This window comes from Python bivittatus, unplaced genomic scaffold (assembly GCF_059951505.1).
Source record: "Python bivittatus isolate LINGU-HERP-01145 unplaced genomic scaffold, Pbiv_v1 ctg000850_np1212, whole genome shotgun sequence".
Lineage (NCBI taxonomy): Eukaryota > Metazoa > Chordata > Lepidosauria > Squamata > Pythonidae > Python > Python bivittatus.
In genome coordinates, this window is record NW_028277112.1 from 47,808,787 (window position 1) to 47,826,147 (window position 17,361).

A 17,361-nucleotide genomic window follows, 5' to 3' on the forward strand; every position below is an offset into this window, starting at 1 on the left:
CTGTTGTTAAGAAATTCTTACACTTACAATAAGAAACATATTGCTTTATTCTGACCATACAATCGTCTAGAGAGGAATCTCTGTACTTATATGTGATTTCTGCTCTTCTGCTCCTTTCCCAAGACAGCTAATTCCTCAACACAGGAATAAAATCAAGTGTTGAAGGAAAACAATCAGTATCCCAGAAACAGTATCCTTCTTCTGTCTGAGCAAACAGATTGCTAGGGAGGGAGGGAGGGAGGGAGGGGGAGGGAAAATTCTCTTAATTTGAAACAAGATTTGAGGTCCTTTTTATAATGATAACTTTTACCTGCCACGTAAAAGACATATCTCGGAGGAAGTACTAGACAGAGGAATGAGTCCATCAACCTATAGTAGACCTTGTAGCTGTTTAGAAATATTAGCATAACAAGGTGAGAAAAAATGGGACCAATGCTAGCAAGATAGACTTCACTGCCTGTTCCTATAAAAGCTACCTATACAAACCATGCTGGTTTCAGGATGGCACAGTCATCTGCTAGTCACCCCCATGTCACTGCATGATATCCAGAAGTATGTCAGACTGACTTCTAAGAGGCATGATGGCAAACATCAAACTGTGCTTCAAGAACTATCAGCCCAGGGACCGAGCTACTACAAGAGAATTTAAGAGATTTATATGGCCAATGTGATGCTTGCTGAGGCCACAAGGATATCTCTAGTGTTTGATTCAAAAATTCTGGAGCATATTGAGTACTTTAGCATTTGCCATTACCCAAAAATAAACATGACAAAATTATTGCAGTAGTACAACATTGCCCACGCAGAAAAACTTTGGGCATGTAAAACTGAAGTAAAGGTTGATGTACATATTGCCAGACCCTGAGGAAGAGTTTATGGCTAAGATCATGGAACGTTCTCTTCAACATCTGCAATATGAAGGAGTTGTTTTAATAGAGAAAGGTGCTCGCTGTTTCTGTCCTACAGAAATGCCAGGAGCAAGAGAGAAATAATCTCCTAGTCAAGTCCAGAGGCAAACTGAAAATGAAGAAAGTTCAGAAAGAGGCAAGACCCTGGGTAAGTGATTCAGAGTTAAAAAGTGCAAGCTGGGCTAAAATGTGTGCTTTTTTTCTGCAGCTGTCTCAGTCTCTGCTATCGCCGTATACAATTCCCAGTGGCCAGCCCCTCCAAGATTCAACTAATGCTCATTAAGGCTCTGACTTCTCAAGAGACACTATCTCCGAGGGAGCAAAATCTATCATCAGGTACTCTGCAATCAGGGCTTTGTTAGGGACAGTGGAGATGTCGGGCTGAGAATCTGTGAATCAGGATCAGATGCTGCATCCACAAAGTCTGCGACTCTCATAAGAAGCAGCCCTGTCAAAACCTCTGCTCCCTGAAATGGACTTGATCGAACAGGAATCCCAGGCGTTAGATCCGCGCACCCTGACATCTCCCTTTTCCTTCCCTGAGGAGGGCTCCCCGCCAGACATGACAACTGCTCAACACTGTTGTTGTAGCAGATTTTTGTGGAAGATTAACAAAGAGATCACCCCAGTCCCCACCTTGGCCAATCAATCCTCTGTCTGGGAATTCTAGGCAAAGTAAAGCAACAATGATCTAGTCTTCTCATTGCTCTGTAAATTTTGGATTACAAGGAACACTTTGCACATGGTCCACAGTGACAAAACATTTCTTATTAACCAGAAATGCACATTTTGCAGCCTAGAATCCCTCCGAAGGTTCCTATCAAGTTGTTAATATGACAGGAGAAAAATATTAAATGCATGAGCTGCAAGCATATTTACTACTTTCCATTAATTAAATATATTTATTTATTAATACATTTATTAAATTTAGTTTTTGGCCTGGCCTGGCCTGGCCTGGCCTGGCCTGTTGTCTTTTTTGTCCTGCCCACCCACCCATCCCCCTAGAGAAAGTGAAAGGAAAACCAAATAAAACTGCTTTCATATGCTGTACTTTCCCCATTCTACAACTTTCACACTCTTTTTATATATCAACATTAACAACAGTGTATCCATGCCCTGTAGTCCTTAAACCCTGAGCTTCATTATAAAGTACTCATATCATTTTTGGAGATTAGATCATTTTTGGAGCTTCTGCTGCTGGGGGACTCTTTTGGGGGTTGCTCAGGAATGTTTTTTTTTTGCTAGTGGAGTTGGTAACTAAACAGGTGGGGGGAGGGTGTCCATCAGGAACATCTCCGCATATAGCAAGGCTTACATCTGGACAACTGGGAATAAATTAAGATATAAGAGGCTTTTTTCAGGATATGTTGGTTTGAAGAATGGAGATAATGGATACACAAGCATTGTGGATTTCCTGATCCTGTTAGAGAAATGGATGGATAAAACCTCCCATACAATGCTTTGTTAGAAGCTTATAAATTAAGCTCACTAATAAGGCAAAGAATTATGTCATATATTTGCATAAAGAGTGGTGAGATGACTGTAAATAACACAAATACTCACATGCCTTTTGTCATCTCAACATCACCAGGCTGCTAATTTCATGAATATTGGAGGGGAGAGAGTTTTGAAGATTTTTTTTTTTTCACACTTGAAAGTTAACTTCTGTCTTAGATTTACAGGATGGATAAAATGAAGGATAGCTTTGACTCATGGCAAGCAGAATGAAGTTCACCAAGGAGATTTTCCCCCTTCCCATTTGTGCTGTCAGCCTACCTAAGTGAAAAGGTGATCCACTGCCTCTACCCCAATAATTAACTCTGCAAAGGAATTTAGGAAAGCAGCTGAGAATTGGTGGAGAAAGTGGTGGGAGGTGGACATGAGACAGTGGTTCAGAGCCATCAATAGGACCAATTCAATTTTTCCCATTTTTCATAAGTGAATTCTTTGAATAGTATCAACAGGTCTCTTCATTTAGCTATTGTGCAATGTTTCAGTTTCCCCCCCCCCCAATTATTGAAAATGGGCTAAACTAGAAAATGTTTTAAGCATTAATTTTATAAGTATCAAATAATCCTGACAACATAATGACAAGAAAGACTATGACATTTTGGTTAAGTCATGTTGACATTAGTAATTTTGTTTTTTTCAATTGAACACTATGACAGGGTTTATGTTTGTGTGTTTGTATCTACGTATGCATATGTACATATGTATACACAGTTGCATGTAGTGCAAATTTAAAAAGAAAAAAAGATACTGTGGTGGTAGAAGGTACCCCCATACACGTGAACTGCATTCAATACCAAAACTATGAGATGTCCCCCCCCATACATGTGAACTGCTTAAAGTGCCCTTGTGAAAACACTCACAGCAAATTGAAGTGACCCTGAGTGGCAACAGGGGGAAGAATCAGTCTGGAACCTGTGGCCCAATAAACCAAATTGTTTATATTCACTGACCACATCTCGGAGACAGTACAGTGGTACCTCTAGTTACGAACGCCCCTCCTTACGAATTTTTCAAGATACGACCAGCTCCGGCCCCAAAAATTTACCTCGACATGCAAACTCCACCTCTACTTATGAACCGGATCCGCGGCCATTTTCCCTGCTGCCACGCAGTCGCGGCTTCCTGTGGGCGAGATCGCGGTAGCAAGGAGACGTTCGGTGAGGCTTGTGGTGTGTTTTGTGGCGTTTGGAAGGTTTTTGTGGCATTTGGAAGGTTTTTGAGGTTTAAAAATAAAATGCATATGTTTCAGAACTGTTTAGCCGTATTTACATTGAACCTTATGGGGGAAATTTACCTCGTGGTGTGACCAAATTCGGAGGGCGGAATGGATTAACCATATTTACATTGAACCTTATGGGAAACTTTACCTCGACTTGAGACCAACTCGAGTTGCAACCAGAGTCACGGAACGGATTAAGTTCGTAACTAGAGGTACCACTGTATAGCTGCCATGCTGACTTTGTAGGGAAGGATGAATCGTAAGACAGTCACCCAGATGGGTTTATCAGAAACATTCCACCGTCACACTGTAATTTCCACTGGGTCTGCCTTTTTCTTTGTCTTGCCTTTGCCATGTTGTAGGCCAAGTGCGTATAAGTTCTGGTTCTGTGTTTGCTCAGGGCTGCCCAACAACCTGCTAACATACACTGTTGCATTGTTTGCATGCTAATCCGTTTATCTTGTATCTTCAAGGTGATTTGGTTGCTTTCCAAATCATCTTGAAGGAAAGTAGGTGATTTGGAAAGCCAAATGAGCCAGATTTTGGCCACAACAATACAAAATTACAACAATCAGATGGATCCAATGAGAAAGTTGAGTGAAGGTGTAATGAATTAAATTCAGGTACACCCACTCAATATATCATTATACATCTTGTCATGCCACCTTAAAGTATGAACATCAATACTAAGAGGTAATCCATACATGGGCAGGGTGCTATTGTTCCGTTCTTCCCAAATCAGTTGAAAACAGGATAATCATTTGATAAAAATATTTACATGGCTTGCCATGTAGCTGACTTGTAAAATGAACAAAGGAAGCGTGCCTATGAGGATCATAATGTGGAAGCAACTTTATCTTGGCTCGTAAGAAATTCTGGGACATCATTTTGTCATCCAGGAAAAAAAAATATGAAAATTCTCATTTCTGCATTTTGTTTTGTATTTTGTTTTGCAAGTCTTATTGCACTGCTCTCAAAGAAAGCTCTACTTGCAGTGACCTAAGCAGGGAAAATATTAAAATAATGTAGAAAATGCTTCTCAACATGCATAGTAAGACCCCTTTTTAAAATCCTCACAATTTACTGAGCTCTATTTGGAACCTATTTTCTTTAGTGGGAACCATGTTATATTTTCAAACACAGATTTTAGGAAAATCTGTATATGGTTTAAAATAGTTAGTGCTTTATTCACTTACTATCTTTAACATAATTTAAACTTTTTGGTATTATAGGAGAAATCATCTGCTACATTCATGCCTTCAGCAAAAAAAATCTGAAAAGCCTATCTTTTTCAGTTTCCTTCCAATTAATAACACTTTTCCCAATAACTCTAATATTTAAACATTAAAATAGTATTAATTATGGCAAAGATAATTATTATAAAATTTCATTAAGAAAACTAGATTTATGAACTTGTATTCTTAATCTTTCTTTCAGTTTTTTTCATTTGAAAAACAATTTTGCCCCAATGCACTAATTAATGCAAATGATATTCATGATTAGTTAGTATTATGCTAATCTGACTTCTGAATTTACCTAAGTCTGCATGGAGTTGCCTGAGATCCAGATTGCTTAAGTTTCTTAGCCTCCCAGCTGTACAAAACAACATGATAGAGCATGGAAACCAAATAATCAAGATTACATTAGTTTTGTTTCTTAATGAACTACAGCTTGCATTAGGGATTTAAGACAAATTATGCTTTTCTTCCCCTTACTAAGGCAGTCAGGCATCTGCTAAGAGGCTTCTTCTCCTTCTTTTTTTTTTTATAACTTTCATAAATAGATTGAAGTGGGTTAAGGCAATGAGAGGAGGGTGTAATATTTCATGCAATTGAATTTTGTTCCTTTACAAAGCAATCATCACTCGATGGTCCACTGCTAAATCTTAAATTTCTTCCTACAACTGTTCTGTAGATATAGTAGTGAATATGTTAGGAAAAGAACCACTCATTCTCCTCCTCTTATTACAAAGAACGAATTTACACAGCTTAGTCCCATATCTACAGTATTGACCATTCCACCTGTGCCCGTGCGAAACCTGCTATTGGTCAATGATGGAATGTCATCAATAAAGATTATGCAGGATACATTTGACTCACATTAAGGATGTATTTAAGAAGCATCTTGAATGAAATGTTCTACTTAAACTATGTGAGGTGTGTGTATATATGTGTGCGCATATGCATGTCCGTGTATATGTACTGTATCTTTCTTTCTTTCTTTCTTTCTTTCTTTCTTTCTTTCTTTCTTTCTTTCTTTCTTTCTTTCTTTCTTTCTTTCTTATCTCAGAGAATAGTCATTTTAAATGTCAGACAATTTATTTAATACAATTTCAACAGCTTGGTTGAATCCTGACCTGGTTTCATGTTAAATGCTCATTAACATACTTGTTAATATTTTTCTGCTTGATTTAATTATTTTCTTCTGGACAGGTTTAGTTATTCATCTATGCACTAATCTCATCTCCAGAACTCGCACTCTGACAGCTCATTATTGCTGGTAAAATGTAGGACACTAATAGCACATGAAATGCCCCTCCTGCCCCAATGCACTTGCATTGTACATCTAGATACATCTCAGCTGTATGTCTAGACTTACGAGGTCCGAGTGAAAACTGAGAGTGCAAATCAATCTGTAGCGTGTATTATCATAAAAGACTGATAAATCATGAACCACACATTGAATAAGAGCAATAAGGAAAATGAGAATGCAATTTTAGAATACTTTTTAATGTGTCAGCTTCTATTAAAAAAACAATCACATTGTTCTTAAATGTGAGTGTCATTCACTCAAAATTCTGCAGTGAATTAGGAATTGTGCCTGCTAAGGATACAAAGAAACAGGAATCAGAATTTAATAACAAATACCGTGCAGAAAAAACGATAGGTCAGGCTAATTGGTGTATGCCTTCTGAAACAGCAACTTCAGAGGTACTGTAACCATTCCAAACTGGTGAAAAAATATAGGTATCTCTCTCACACACATACACACACATACATGTGCACAAGTTCTTACCAGCATTCTTGTAATATCGTTTATGAAGGGAGAAGACAGATATTTGCTGCTGCTTCACAGGTGGTCAATTTCAATGAAACAACAGTTTAATTCCAGGTTTTTTTCAAGACTATTCCAATTTTTGGACTGCATTCTGCAAAGATAATGCTATGTAACTGACAAGCATCTACTTTTCCCTTGAACAATATTTCATTTTCACATTTCCATTTTTGCACTTAAGAACTAAATCAGGACAACCGTTGGATATTCCTTGAAGTCAATAAAACTTTACATTAATCTGAGAGACATGTGAAAGATGATAAATTATTCTGTTCATTTACTGAATGTTGCCAGTGTTAGCATTCTATTCTAATCCTGGCATAAAATAATCTATTTCATTTATATACTGGGCGTACGCTGCTTTTTCAGTAGACTTAAACCCACAATGCTTAAAATATGTACACTTAAATTGGTATTTCAAGAATTTCAAAGTATAGGAATATGATCAAAGGATTAAAAGACTGAACTGAAAGTAGAGGAAAAATCATGCAGATATGCATACACATATAAGATGATATCATATTAATAAAGCAAGGGACATCAAAGGAAGTAATAATAATACTTAGGATGGTATAGAACCTTAGAAACTTTTTATAAAAATACAATTAATGTTATTTATTTATTTATTTATTGGATTTCTATCCCACCTTTATTTGTACACCTCATAATGATATACTAATCTACTTTTTTGTTAATAAGTCAGCATGAAGAAAGATCGTATCCCTCATCTCTAGTCTGGAGTTCAAAAATCAGTGAAATCAATGAAGTCCCCTTGGAGTTTAGAGACATGAACAACTAACACATGCCCTCATCATTTATATTCCTAGCACGTATAATTTAATTGACTACATGAAGTTAACATGAAAACCTGTGGTTTTAAGACATGTATGAATATATCTTCAGTATTTCTAAAGCATAATTTGCAACAATGCATAATATGTTAGTATGGCCATTAGTAGCATGTCTAAATGGTCTAGATGTAAATGTTCTAATAGTAAATTTCTACATTGATTATTATGCTAATAAACTAAACAATCAATCTCAGGCAAAAAGTTCCCTTGGCCATTATGTATGGGGATGTTCAAATGTGAGAAATATCTCAAGTTTTAGGCACACTAAAGTTTTCTTGTACACACTAAAGTTTTCTTGAACCTCCTTGAAAGTTTCAGAAAAAGGAAAGAATGAAGGATGCATATACAAAAATAAAGTGCTATTTGTACTTTAAATCCTTTCTTTAGTAATTAAAACTATTGTGGACAAAAAAAGTGCAGTGCAAACAATATTATAAATGCAGAGCATCTAACCCAACCCTGATATTAAATTGGAAACAACTAGAATATCAGGAGAAAAAATGGAGCAGAACCTGTTTTAATGATTGCACTGTAATATATTTCATAATTAGCAGAGCAAGCCATTAACACATAATACACTCGGCCAGATTCCTCTACACATTCATGTATGTACTGTGTCTGCCTGACTATATGACAAAGACTGGCTATAAATGCAGAGAACCGGTCTCTTCTCAATGATTGCAAATGAAAATTGGAAATCACAAAAATGGATGCCAGCTTCTTATTGGTGTTACCTCTCTCAATTCATTTCTGTACCAAAATCACTACTGTACAAGAACAGCTGTCTTCAGGCATTATAAATTATTTGCCATAGCAATATGGATAAGGAGTTCCAGTCATTATTCTTGTCACCTTTCTTATGAAGAAAATACATTTTTGAAAGAAAGATCCTCTGTTCATTGATGCTGAGCTTGTTCCACAGAGCCTTGACTTTTGAAATCATGTAGACACCCTCTATGAATAGAACATTCTCCCCATTCCAGAAGTTTGTTTTGCACGGAAAAGAAGATAGCAACAGCAAATCTAATATGTTCATTCTCATCTTTCCTCCTTCTGCATTATAATTTTAGAATTCACCAACAGAGTTAAAATTAACAGTGGGAATCAGTTCTAAGGTGGATCAGCAGATATTAGTGACAATCCAATGAAATATATAATCCAAATAATAAAAATATTTAGAATATCATACAAAGTGTTTCCTTGTTAATAACAAAATAGAGGAGTCTAAACAGCATGGAGAAAGGTTAGAACAGGTCAGATTTAGATACAAAGGGGAAGTTGTTTAGGGAGCCTCTTGTTTGCAATGTATATCTTATTGTGCATTATTAACTTCAGTGAAATGCCAGAGAGATCTTTCTCGGCCACTGAGTTCCAATACATGCATTTTTAGAAGGATAATATAATTTGGTCATTAAATTATGTGAAAGTGAAATGAGTGTAACAAATCTAGATTTTTATGCCATGATTGCATTTTAGCAAAGTATAATAAAAATCTATACTGTCTAACAGTATAGAATTGGTCATGTTTGCTGATATTTGGGGAACTATCCATGATGCATAGTGCCCAATTTTAGAACAGAAATAATTTCCATGTTGAAGAGGGTGAATTCCAAGTTTCCCAGACTGCATCCTTCCATCAACTCTATTACAAATATCTCTGTAGAAAGGATTCCTCAGAAGCATGTCACAGAGATGACATCTGAAATCATCATGGTAGAAAGACCACAAAATGCACATGGAAAACCACGTGCAACCCTTTTTGTAGTAATGGAAGAACCTGAGTAAAAAGATCTCATTAACAAGGATGGTGACTCTTGTGCAGTGATGGCACCTCAGCCATTTGAAAGCAACGTGAAGTTTAAAATATGGAGCCACTCACTGGCTAAATTACATTGCATCTTACAGAAGTGAATCACCATTATCTTATTCATTAGATGTTCTTTAGAAGATGTATTATTAAGCAATTTTGATTCAGACCTGAAAAACTTTACAGATATTTAATATATAACCATATAGTAAGTTGGCCAAATTTTCCATTGTAAAATGTCCATAAAGAGCATTTGCTTTTAAACATTTTAGCACGAGTAGGCTGTAACTATTTTTTTATCGTCAGTCTACATGGTTATATGTAATCTCGCTATCATTTTTCTCCAGGATATCCTCTCAAATGAAAAGTATAGTGTGCTTGTTTGCAAACCAACATAATCCTCTGCTGCAGTCAGAGTAGTTCAGTTTAGAGTCATGGTATCATATTATCCTTACAATGCCTTAAGGGCGTTTCGTTTCACCTAATGCTGGGACTGTGGCATCTTCATCAACACTATTGATTCAACAGATATCTGCTGCACACTAAAGCATCATCATACACCACATTTTTCTGGGACCAACCCCAGCTTCACCTCAGCCTAACCATCACTAGCGTGACTCCAGAGCTGCTACCAAGTATAAAGTTGTGCTTAAAGGAGACACAGGCAATGCAATACTTTCTAGCAGTGATAGAGCAGACATCTCCATGTCCCCACCAGGCATCCTGCTCTGTCCAATAAGAGTTTATTTAAAACCATAGGGTTTTGTTTTGTTTTTAACAAAATGAATAGGATACTGACATACTGCAAAGCAAACTAATTGCCAATATGTCCTTTATCAACAAGAATATTTCTGGGCCTCACATAAGCCTCACTGTCTTTGTTAAAGAATAAAAATGTTCTGGGTCTACAATTCACGATGGGTTTACAAGTGTACTCACCTGAGCGTTAGAAGTATAAGCTGAAGCGGGTGATGGCTTCCTGGGGTGGCTGGAGAAGGTGGCAGGAAGTAACATCACCAACTTGCCTTCTGGGGAATTGGTGTTTTGTGACTGGCCATGAATAGACAAGCCACCTTTTGCTGTCTCTTATTCTCCCCACATTCCAGCCTGGTTATTAGCCAGTAGGTATGGCATGATATTGATATTCCAACCTGGTTATTACTCCCAAAATGTTGCCTATTTCTACTTTAATGGTAGGCTACAAAGCAGTACAGCTATAGTCCAATGATCTTAAAGTGAGGAATTGTTTCCCTTGCGGTAACACAATGTTTTGCTTGCAAGACGTGGATGCCTAAGGGAACATTTTTAAGAAGCTTGTAAAAATATTTGTACGTGTGCTGTTCAAGCTATAAATTGACTTTTGACTGGGCAGTTTGCACTAAACCCCAAGACTACCCAATGCACGAATTCTTCAGTAATGTAAGAAAAAGCCATACTCAGTATCATCAGCAGTAAATTACTGTATATTGCTAGAACTGCACGGTATCCTTTCCTTTAGCTGCATGGTGCTATTTGAACAACCACAATAACAAACGATGCAGGCTTGAATCTTGAGTTTGGTTCTCCTGTCAATAACATACCCTGAGAAATACCAGCAGAAACATATAATTTTCTGCAGAAAAGAACATGCATATTTTCTCTTTTCTTGCTAATGCAGCCTTTTGCATCTCCCCAAATCCTTTGAAACAAGGAGGAAGTAAAGCTGCCAAGAGAACAGGGAAATGAGTAATCATCAGCTTCTGACTGGAATCACCAGAAGTATTTTCTTCTGACACAAAAGGTGCAGGCAATATTTGGGTCCAATACTCTAAAAATCTACAATAGGCTTCAGACTTACTTTTTATGATTTTTAAGCAGTCCTTTCAAAGGCTGTGTTGGATAGCCTCAAGTTTCTCTAGAAGTATTTGTTTCCACTAATATTTTTATAACACGTTATCAGTGCAATCCTATGCATGTCTATGCAGATAAGATCCACCGTAATTAGTAAGTGGTGCTGGGTTGCAGCCTAAAGAAATGCAACCCTTGTTTTTTTTTACTACAATGCATTGTTGAATTGATAAAATAATATTTTATATAAAATATCCACATAGAACTGGAAGACAAAGTGATGAACAGTATTGGATAATTGAGGTGATCGACAAACAACAAAAAACAAAACTTTGTATTTATAGTTGCAAAAAGACATGTATGTTCTGACAATTTTTCACTTGAAACCCAGTGTTTTTAAGATATTCTTAACGGCGGCTGAATAGATATCATCAATTTATCTTCTCTGATAAAGAAGAGAAGATTTTCCTGCCACTTTTGAACAGCACGATGCAGGATTTAGGCATTCAGCAATGACCATTTTTATGTATTGTTCCTTTCTGCTTCTCTTGTTCAAGCTGCTGGCAGACAAGTATGATCTTTGGAACCATTATGCCTATATCTTCAAGCCTTAAAATACAATATTAATGTTATACAAATACCCCAGCCTTATTTTTTTTATACTCCATTTCCTTAAGTAAGCAAGAAATATAGCCAAAAAATGTTACTCTACATGTTATTTTAGAGCAATTTTGAAATCATGGGGAAGGACAAAGCTATTGGTTGTTTATCGTTTATTGATTAGTCAAACAACCATATCAATCATAACACAGCATCAGCATCATGAAATAAAGTAAAAGGCATATTTCTGTAAAACTGAAAAGTATAAAAGTCGATTTCCGATATTCCACCGGACAAGTGAGTATGATTTCATCCAAGACTAAGCGTTTGAAGACTGTTATTATCAAGCATTGACCCTTAGTTTGAATCAGCAGATTTATCACTCTAGTTCAGGGAGAAGCAACTTGAAGATCTCTTGGTGTTACATTTTACAGCGTACATTATCCCAGTGACTACCATGCCACGTGGGATAACAAAACTTGTACTCCAAACACTTGGTTGTCTACCTATACTCTAATTTAAATCATCCATGCCCATGTTTGGGCTGCTAACAATGGTTTTAAAATGCAACTAGAATTCCATCAATTCTAGGTACATGTATATGAATAAAAATAATTTATTCACCTGTCTATTGTTATACTCATCATTATTTCTAAATCAATTCTATAAGTATTTATTGAAAATAAAATTTACTGAAGTTGGTTAGTGATGTTGGAATTCTGAGAATAAATGAATGAATTTGAAATTATGCAGATGCGTTCGTGTGCAATCATAACATACTGCAACACAAGCGCCTCACTGTTCTGCATGTGATAATATTGTCAGCAGAATATATATATATATATATATATATATATATATATATATATATAAAATAAAGCTTGAGTAGTTACTTTTTGGATGATTTATTTCAAAATAATCTATTTCATATAGATTATTGGATACAAAATCTCAAAAACAAAAGGACAAGTATTGCTGTAAATTCAAGGTTTTGGCATCTCGAATTATATTTTCATATTAACATGACATGCATGTTCTGACAATTTTTCACTTGAAACCCAAATGTTTTTAAGATATTCTTAATGGCAGCTGAATAGATATCTATTTTTATGTATACTATGAACATTAACTTTCCTAATTAAAGACAAAATTGAATGAAAATATTCAAAATAACACAAAGACACTTTTCTATGTAAATGCTCATTTTTATGCTGCTTTCATTTTTTTATTCTTCTTCCAGCAATGATTAAAAGAAAGGCATAGATATATATATTCTTGTTCTTTATCATTCTTCTTATAAATAAACTTTTTGAATTAGGACTAATATGAGGAAGAAGATTTCCTGGGGAAGGATAGAAACAGAAAATCTGTATTTCCAAATTATACTGTTTTCATCTTAAAGATAGCTAGTTATCTTTACAAACCAAGTAAAATGATCAAAACGTCAAAGAAGAATGAAAATCTTAAAAATCTTAAATGCCTAATCAAGTGTAATCAAATACACAATGAACATGACTTAAACATCTACTGATACAACATTCCAAAATATACATAATATTTCTTTAAAAACATTTAAATTATAATTGTGCTACATGCAGTTGAATCACACCAGAATAATTAAATAGCAAATCTCTTCCATCATCTCATTCTAAATAAACAATAAATAAAATCAAATGGAACTTAATTACAATCACAGCTTTACAATCCCGTTTTCATTATGCTCGAAAGTAGTCAATGAGGCTTACTTTCAACATAGTATGCTTAATATTTCAGCTTTTATAAAAGTGTTAATTACCTGAAAGATAAGTCATCAAGTCAGACATATTAAACAAAATTACTGCACTTTTGAGTTTGTTTTGAAAAAAATCTATGGCATTTATTTATATTCCCAAAACAGTATTGTGTAAATATTTAGGACCTAAAATCTGGCGCATTAATAATAGCTCCTGAAGGAAGATCTCAATATTCATACAACTTTTCTATTTTATTCTGAAATTAGCAGATATATCTCTGTAATAGATTTTATTACTTAAAAATACCACTGTCTTTTACCAAGAAAAGATACAAGCTGTAGCTGTCAGTAACACTTCTGTTCAACATCATTTTAATATGGCATTTAATATGATTATATTAATTGCCTGTATTTTAAAGAACGCTTCTTAATAAAACACTCATGAGTGAAAGTATTGATTTTCTTTTAACAGTGCCAGCTTACTGGAAAGCTGTCCTTAAAAACCTTTCTTACAACTCAGGCGTATTACTTCAAAAGGAAAAAACCCCTATAAACATGCAATAATTTAATTAAATCTGTCACAACATACATTTTCTAATACCAGCCTCTGTACAATGTTGCATTACTTTAATAGCTCATTTAACTAACAGCCACACACACACCAAGTACCAAATTCTGTTTAAAGCGCTAAACAGCAATCTGTTCTCACCAAATACTAGTGCCAAATTGAAAACCCAGATTCAACCAAGCCACTTTTTAATCGCCGACTCTCTTTGTGTAACTCGATTAATGAGATCACTCAGCCAACAAGTGTTCAACAAGTAGAAATAGTTTCTCTCCCTGCATGAAAGATTCACAGCACAAACGACAGACACCAAGCATCCCTTACACGAAAATACTCCCTTAAGAAGTGACCTTCTCAGAGGGCACAGAACCACATCCACTTTTGGAAGGGAAGAAAAAGAAACAAAACAAGAATAAAGTCCTTGAAAAGTGGTGTGGTCTGGGAAGACCCCAAGAATTAGGCGCTGCCTTCTGTCCAGGCAGTGGGATGAGCCCTCCAGTGGTGCTCCTCGTACCCACCGGCCATGAATAAAGTCTCTATTGTCTCTGCCCTGTACTAATTCTGAAAAATGCAGCCCAGGCACCAAGCATAATAATTATCCACACAAACAAGCAAAGGCAATCAAGGAGCAAATGAAAGGAGCAAAAGTAAATGAACAGAGAAAGCAGGCCAGAAATGAAATTAATATTCGTAATGGAAGATTTGCCAGCCGAAGGTCCTCATTCAAAGCATAATTATTTCATACAAGGGGCTATTGTCTAGACAACAAAATGAGCACATGAATAACATTTCACGAAAACACGGGTGAAACAGACAAGCTTCTCTTCTTCGGCAGCTTGTTCTTAGTCGTAGGATTTTGTTTGAGAAAACTTGCGTACTTTTCTCAGTAACACTATAAAAGTTCTGCCTGCCTGGGTTCAGCCTTGTCGCTGTTTTGTTTTCTGCTTTCAGCTGCAGCTGTATAAATATGATTTTTTTAAAAAAAAAACTCATACTTGTCCAAACAAAGAAGAATTGGACTTAACGTGCACGGCTTCATTAACTAAATTTAATTATGCCACGCAGCATATTAATCAGTAGTCGCTCTAGTTACTGTATTCGTTGAAAAGAAGAATGGTTCCAAATTAAAGGAAGCATGGGGGGAACTGAATACTGATTAAGAGGCTGTTTCCAATGGGATGCAAAATATATATCTATTCAGAGAAGATTGTAATAAATAAGTAGATTGCTCAAGAACGATCAGTCAAGAATATTATGACATTGCTGCTATTTTCCATGAATGCTTCTAGATCTAACTTCTCACACCCAAATGGTCTGGGCATAGGGTAAAACTGACAATGTATGCTAATTTGTTTAAATAAAAGAAAAAGGGGATAAACTCTGTCGCTGAGGTAGTGCTAAAATGGCTCTCTGCGACCCCCCTAGAGAACAAGAGAAAGCTTATCAAAAACGCTGCGATGCTGAACGAGTTGCCGAGTCCCTGAACTGCCCCTTCAAAGTTTTTGCACGACTCTGAACTTCATAGCACGTGCACTTCAGCAGTGAAGGAGGAGTTAAAAAATCTTTGGAGAAAGAAAGGAAAAAAAAGTGCTATTGCGCCAACTTACCATCCACCACGTCCTGGCTGACATGTCATAACATAGCTGCCATTTTATGGAGCTGTCTGATGCTTTCCCTGCCATTACGCTGTCAGCAACCTTCATCTGATGTAGTTCAATGGAAGATAAGACACCTAATCAAGAAAACATCCCAGTGGCTTGCTGGCCTACATGTAGACCAATCCTTATTACACGGCATCATGGGAAAAGCTCCTTTATTAGTAAGAACTCCATCCTCACAGATACAAAGACGAGGATCAGGTTGTGCGTTGACGGTTGAGGATGCATGTGAATCTGAAGGGACTGGTGCAACTCCCTAGCATTCTTTCAGTATCATGTGTACAAGAGTTAAGTATTTTTCAAGTGGGTGGCTAAATGCTTTGCTGGGCTATGAAGCCATTCTTTTCCTTTGTATATTGTTTGACATGTGCTGTGATTAGTTCTGAGAGCAGAGGAAACAGGGAGGGGGGGATTATAAAATGATCTGAACGAATATCTACTCTGGAATAGGTGGGAAAGTTTCATGTAGGCAATTAGACCACACATTTCGAATGTCGCTCCGTGTACATGCACAGGCTCTCTGTCTTACACAGACACCCACCACCGCACATACAAATATATGGAGAGTCAGGAGCCCATAGGTGGCAGCTGTAGATTAAGATGCCAAGGACTAGCGTGCCAGACATATGGAAACAATTGAACACGTCCCGTTTAACAGGAAAAGAGCAGAATGGAATGAAATAAATTGGCATAAGCAACAGAGGTGTGGCCATTATATTAAGGTAAAGAAGTAACAGGGCAGAGGCCGGCTGTAGGTGCCTATTTTTTCTCATAAGGCTTCCCAAATTCTTTCTAAACATATCCTATGCATGATCAGTTTCCAGGATTTATTATTATTTGCCTCACTATATTCCACGATAATAAATTAAATGGAAAGTAAGCATATACTGATTGCCAGTGCATCAGATAATTACCCACACAAGCCATTCAAAGACTGTTTTCCAAACAAACAAAAATGTGGTTTATAAAGAAGAACGGAGCCTTAGCACTCTTTTTATATTTAATTGCTTATCATTTTTTATCACCCCTCTAATAACTTTTATCACTTAGTTATGCCAAAAATTACAAGCCGCTTTTCAATAAAAAAACACCCAAAGAAGCTTATAATTGATAATATTTAAATTATTTTAATTAGCACTATTCACATTTTATATATATAGCAGATCTATGCTATCTGACAGAATTTTTTTTGCCACTTTCATAATGAGCTAAAGTAAAATTTAGTTAAGGAAATATTGCAAATGCTTACAAACTTCATATATATAATCTCTAGATTATAGAAAAATATACTACATTAGAAATAAAATATCCAAGCAATGGAACAAAGGCTTTAGCTGAGATTTTGGAGGTGGAAGAAATAAGAGACTGAATATATTTTGCTATAATTGAGACTCATTAATTACAACACAAACTTTAATAAATATTCATACACAGATTATGCTAGTATTCAAATAGCCTCAATTTTTCCCACCATATTGAAATCCATGTTTACTGGAATTTTTTATTCCAATAAAATTTTTAAAAAATGAAAATACCACAGAAATGTACATACAAACACACAAAGGCACACTCATAGCAATAATAAAATGCACTAAAACACTGCTTGGTATAATTACGTACATTTTCTT

General features: G+C 36.0%; 1 protein-coding gene across 6 annotated transcripts in view; it reads right to left on the reverse strand.

The window, feature by feature from the left end:
* The window catches only part of NFIB (nuclear factor I B), a 346,323-nt gene extending 330,360 nt beyond the window's left edge, over positions 1-15,963 (reverse strand). For 2 of the 6 annotated variants that reach the window (XM_088130118.1, XM_088130117.1), the window contains exon 1: positions 15,683-15,952. In XM_088130118.1, the coding sequence (XP_087986244.1) occupies positions 15,683-15,778 (96 nt within the window). In that variant the 5' untranslated portion in view covers positions 15,779-15,952. Of the gene's footprint in view, positions 1-15,682 lie in introns of all 6 variants that reach the window. The other 4 variants (XM_088130122.1, XM_088130121.1, XM_088130123.1 and 1 more) reach the window with 3 other exon arrangements.
* Positions 15,964-17,361: the final 1,398 nt, after the last annotated feature.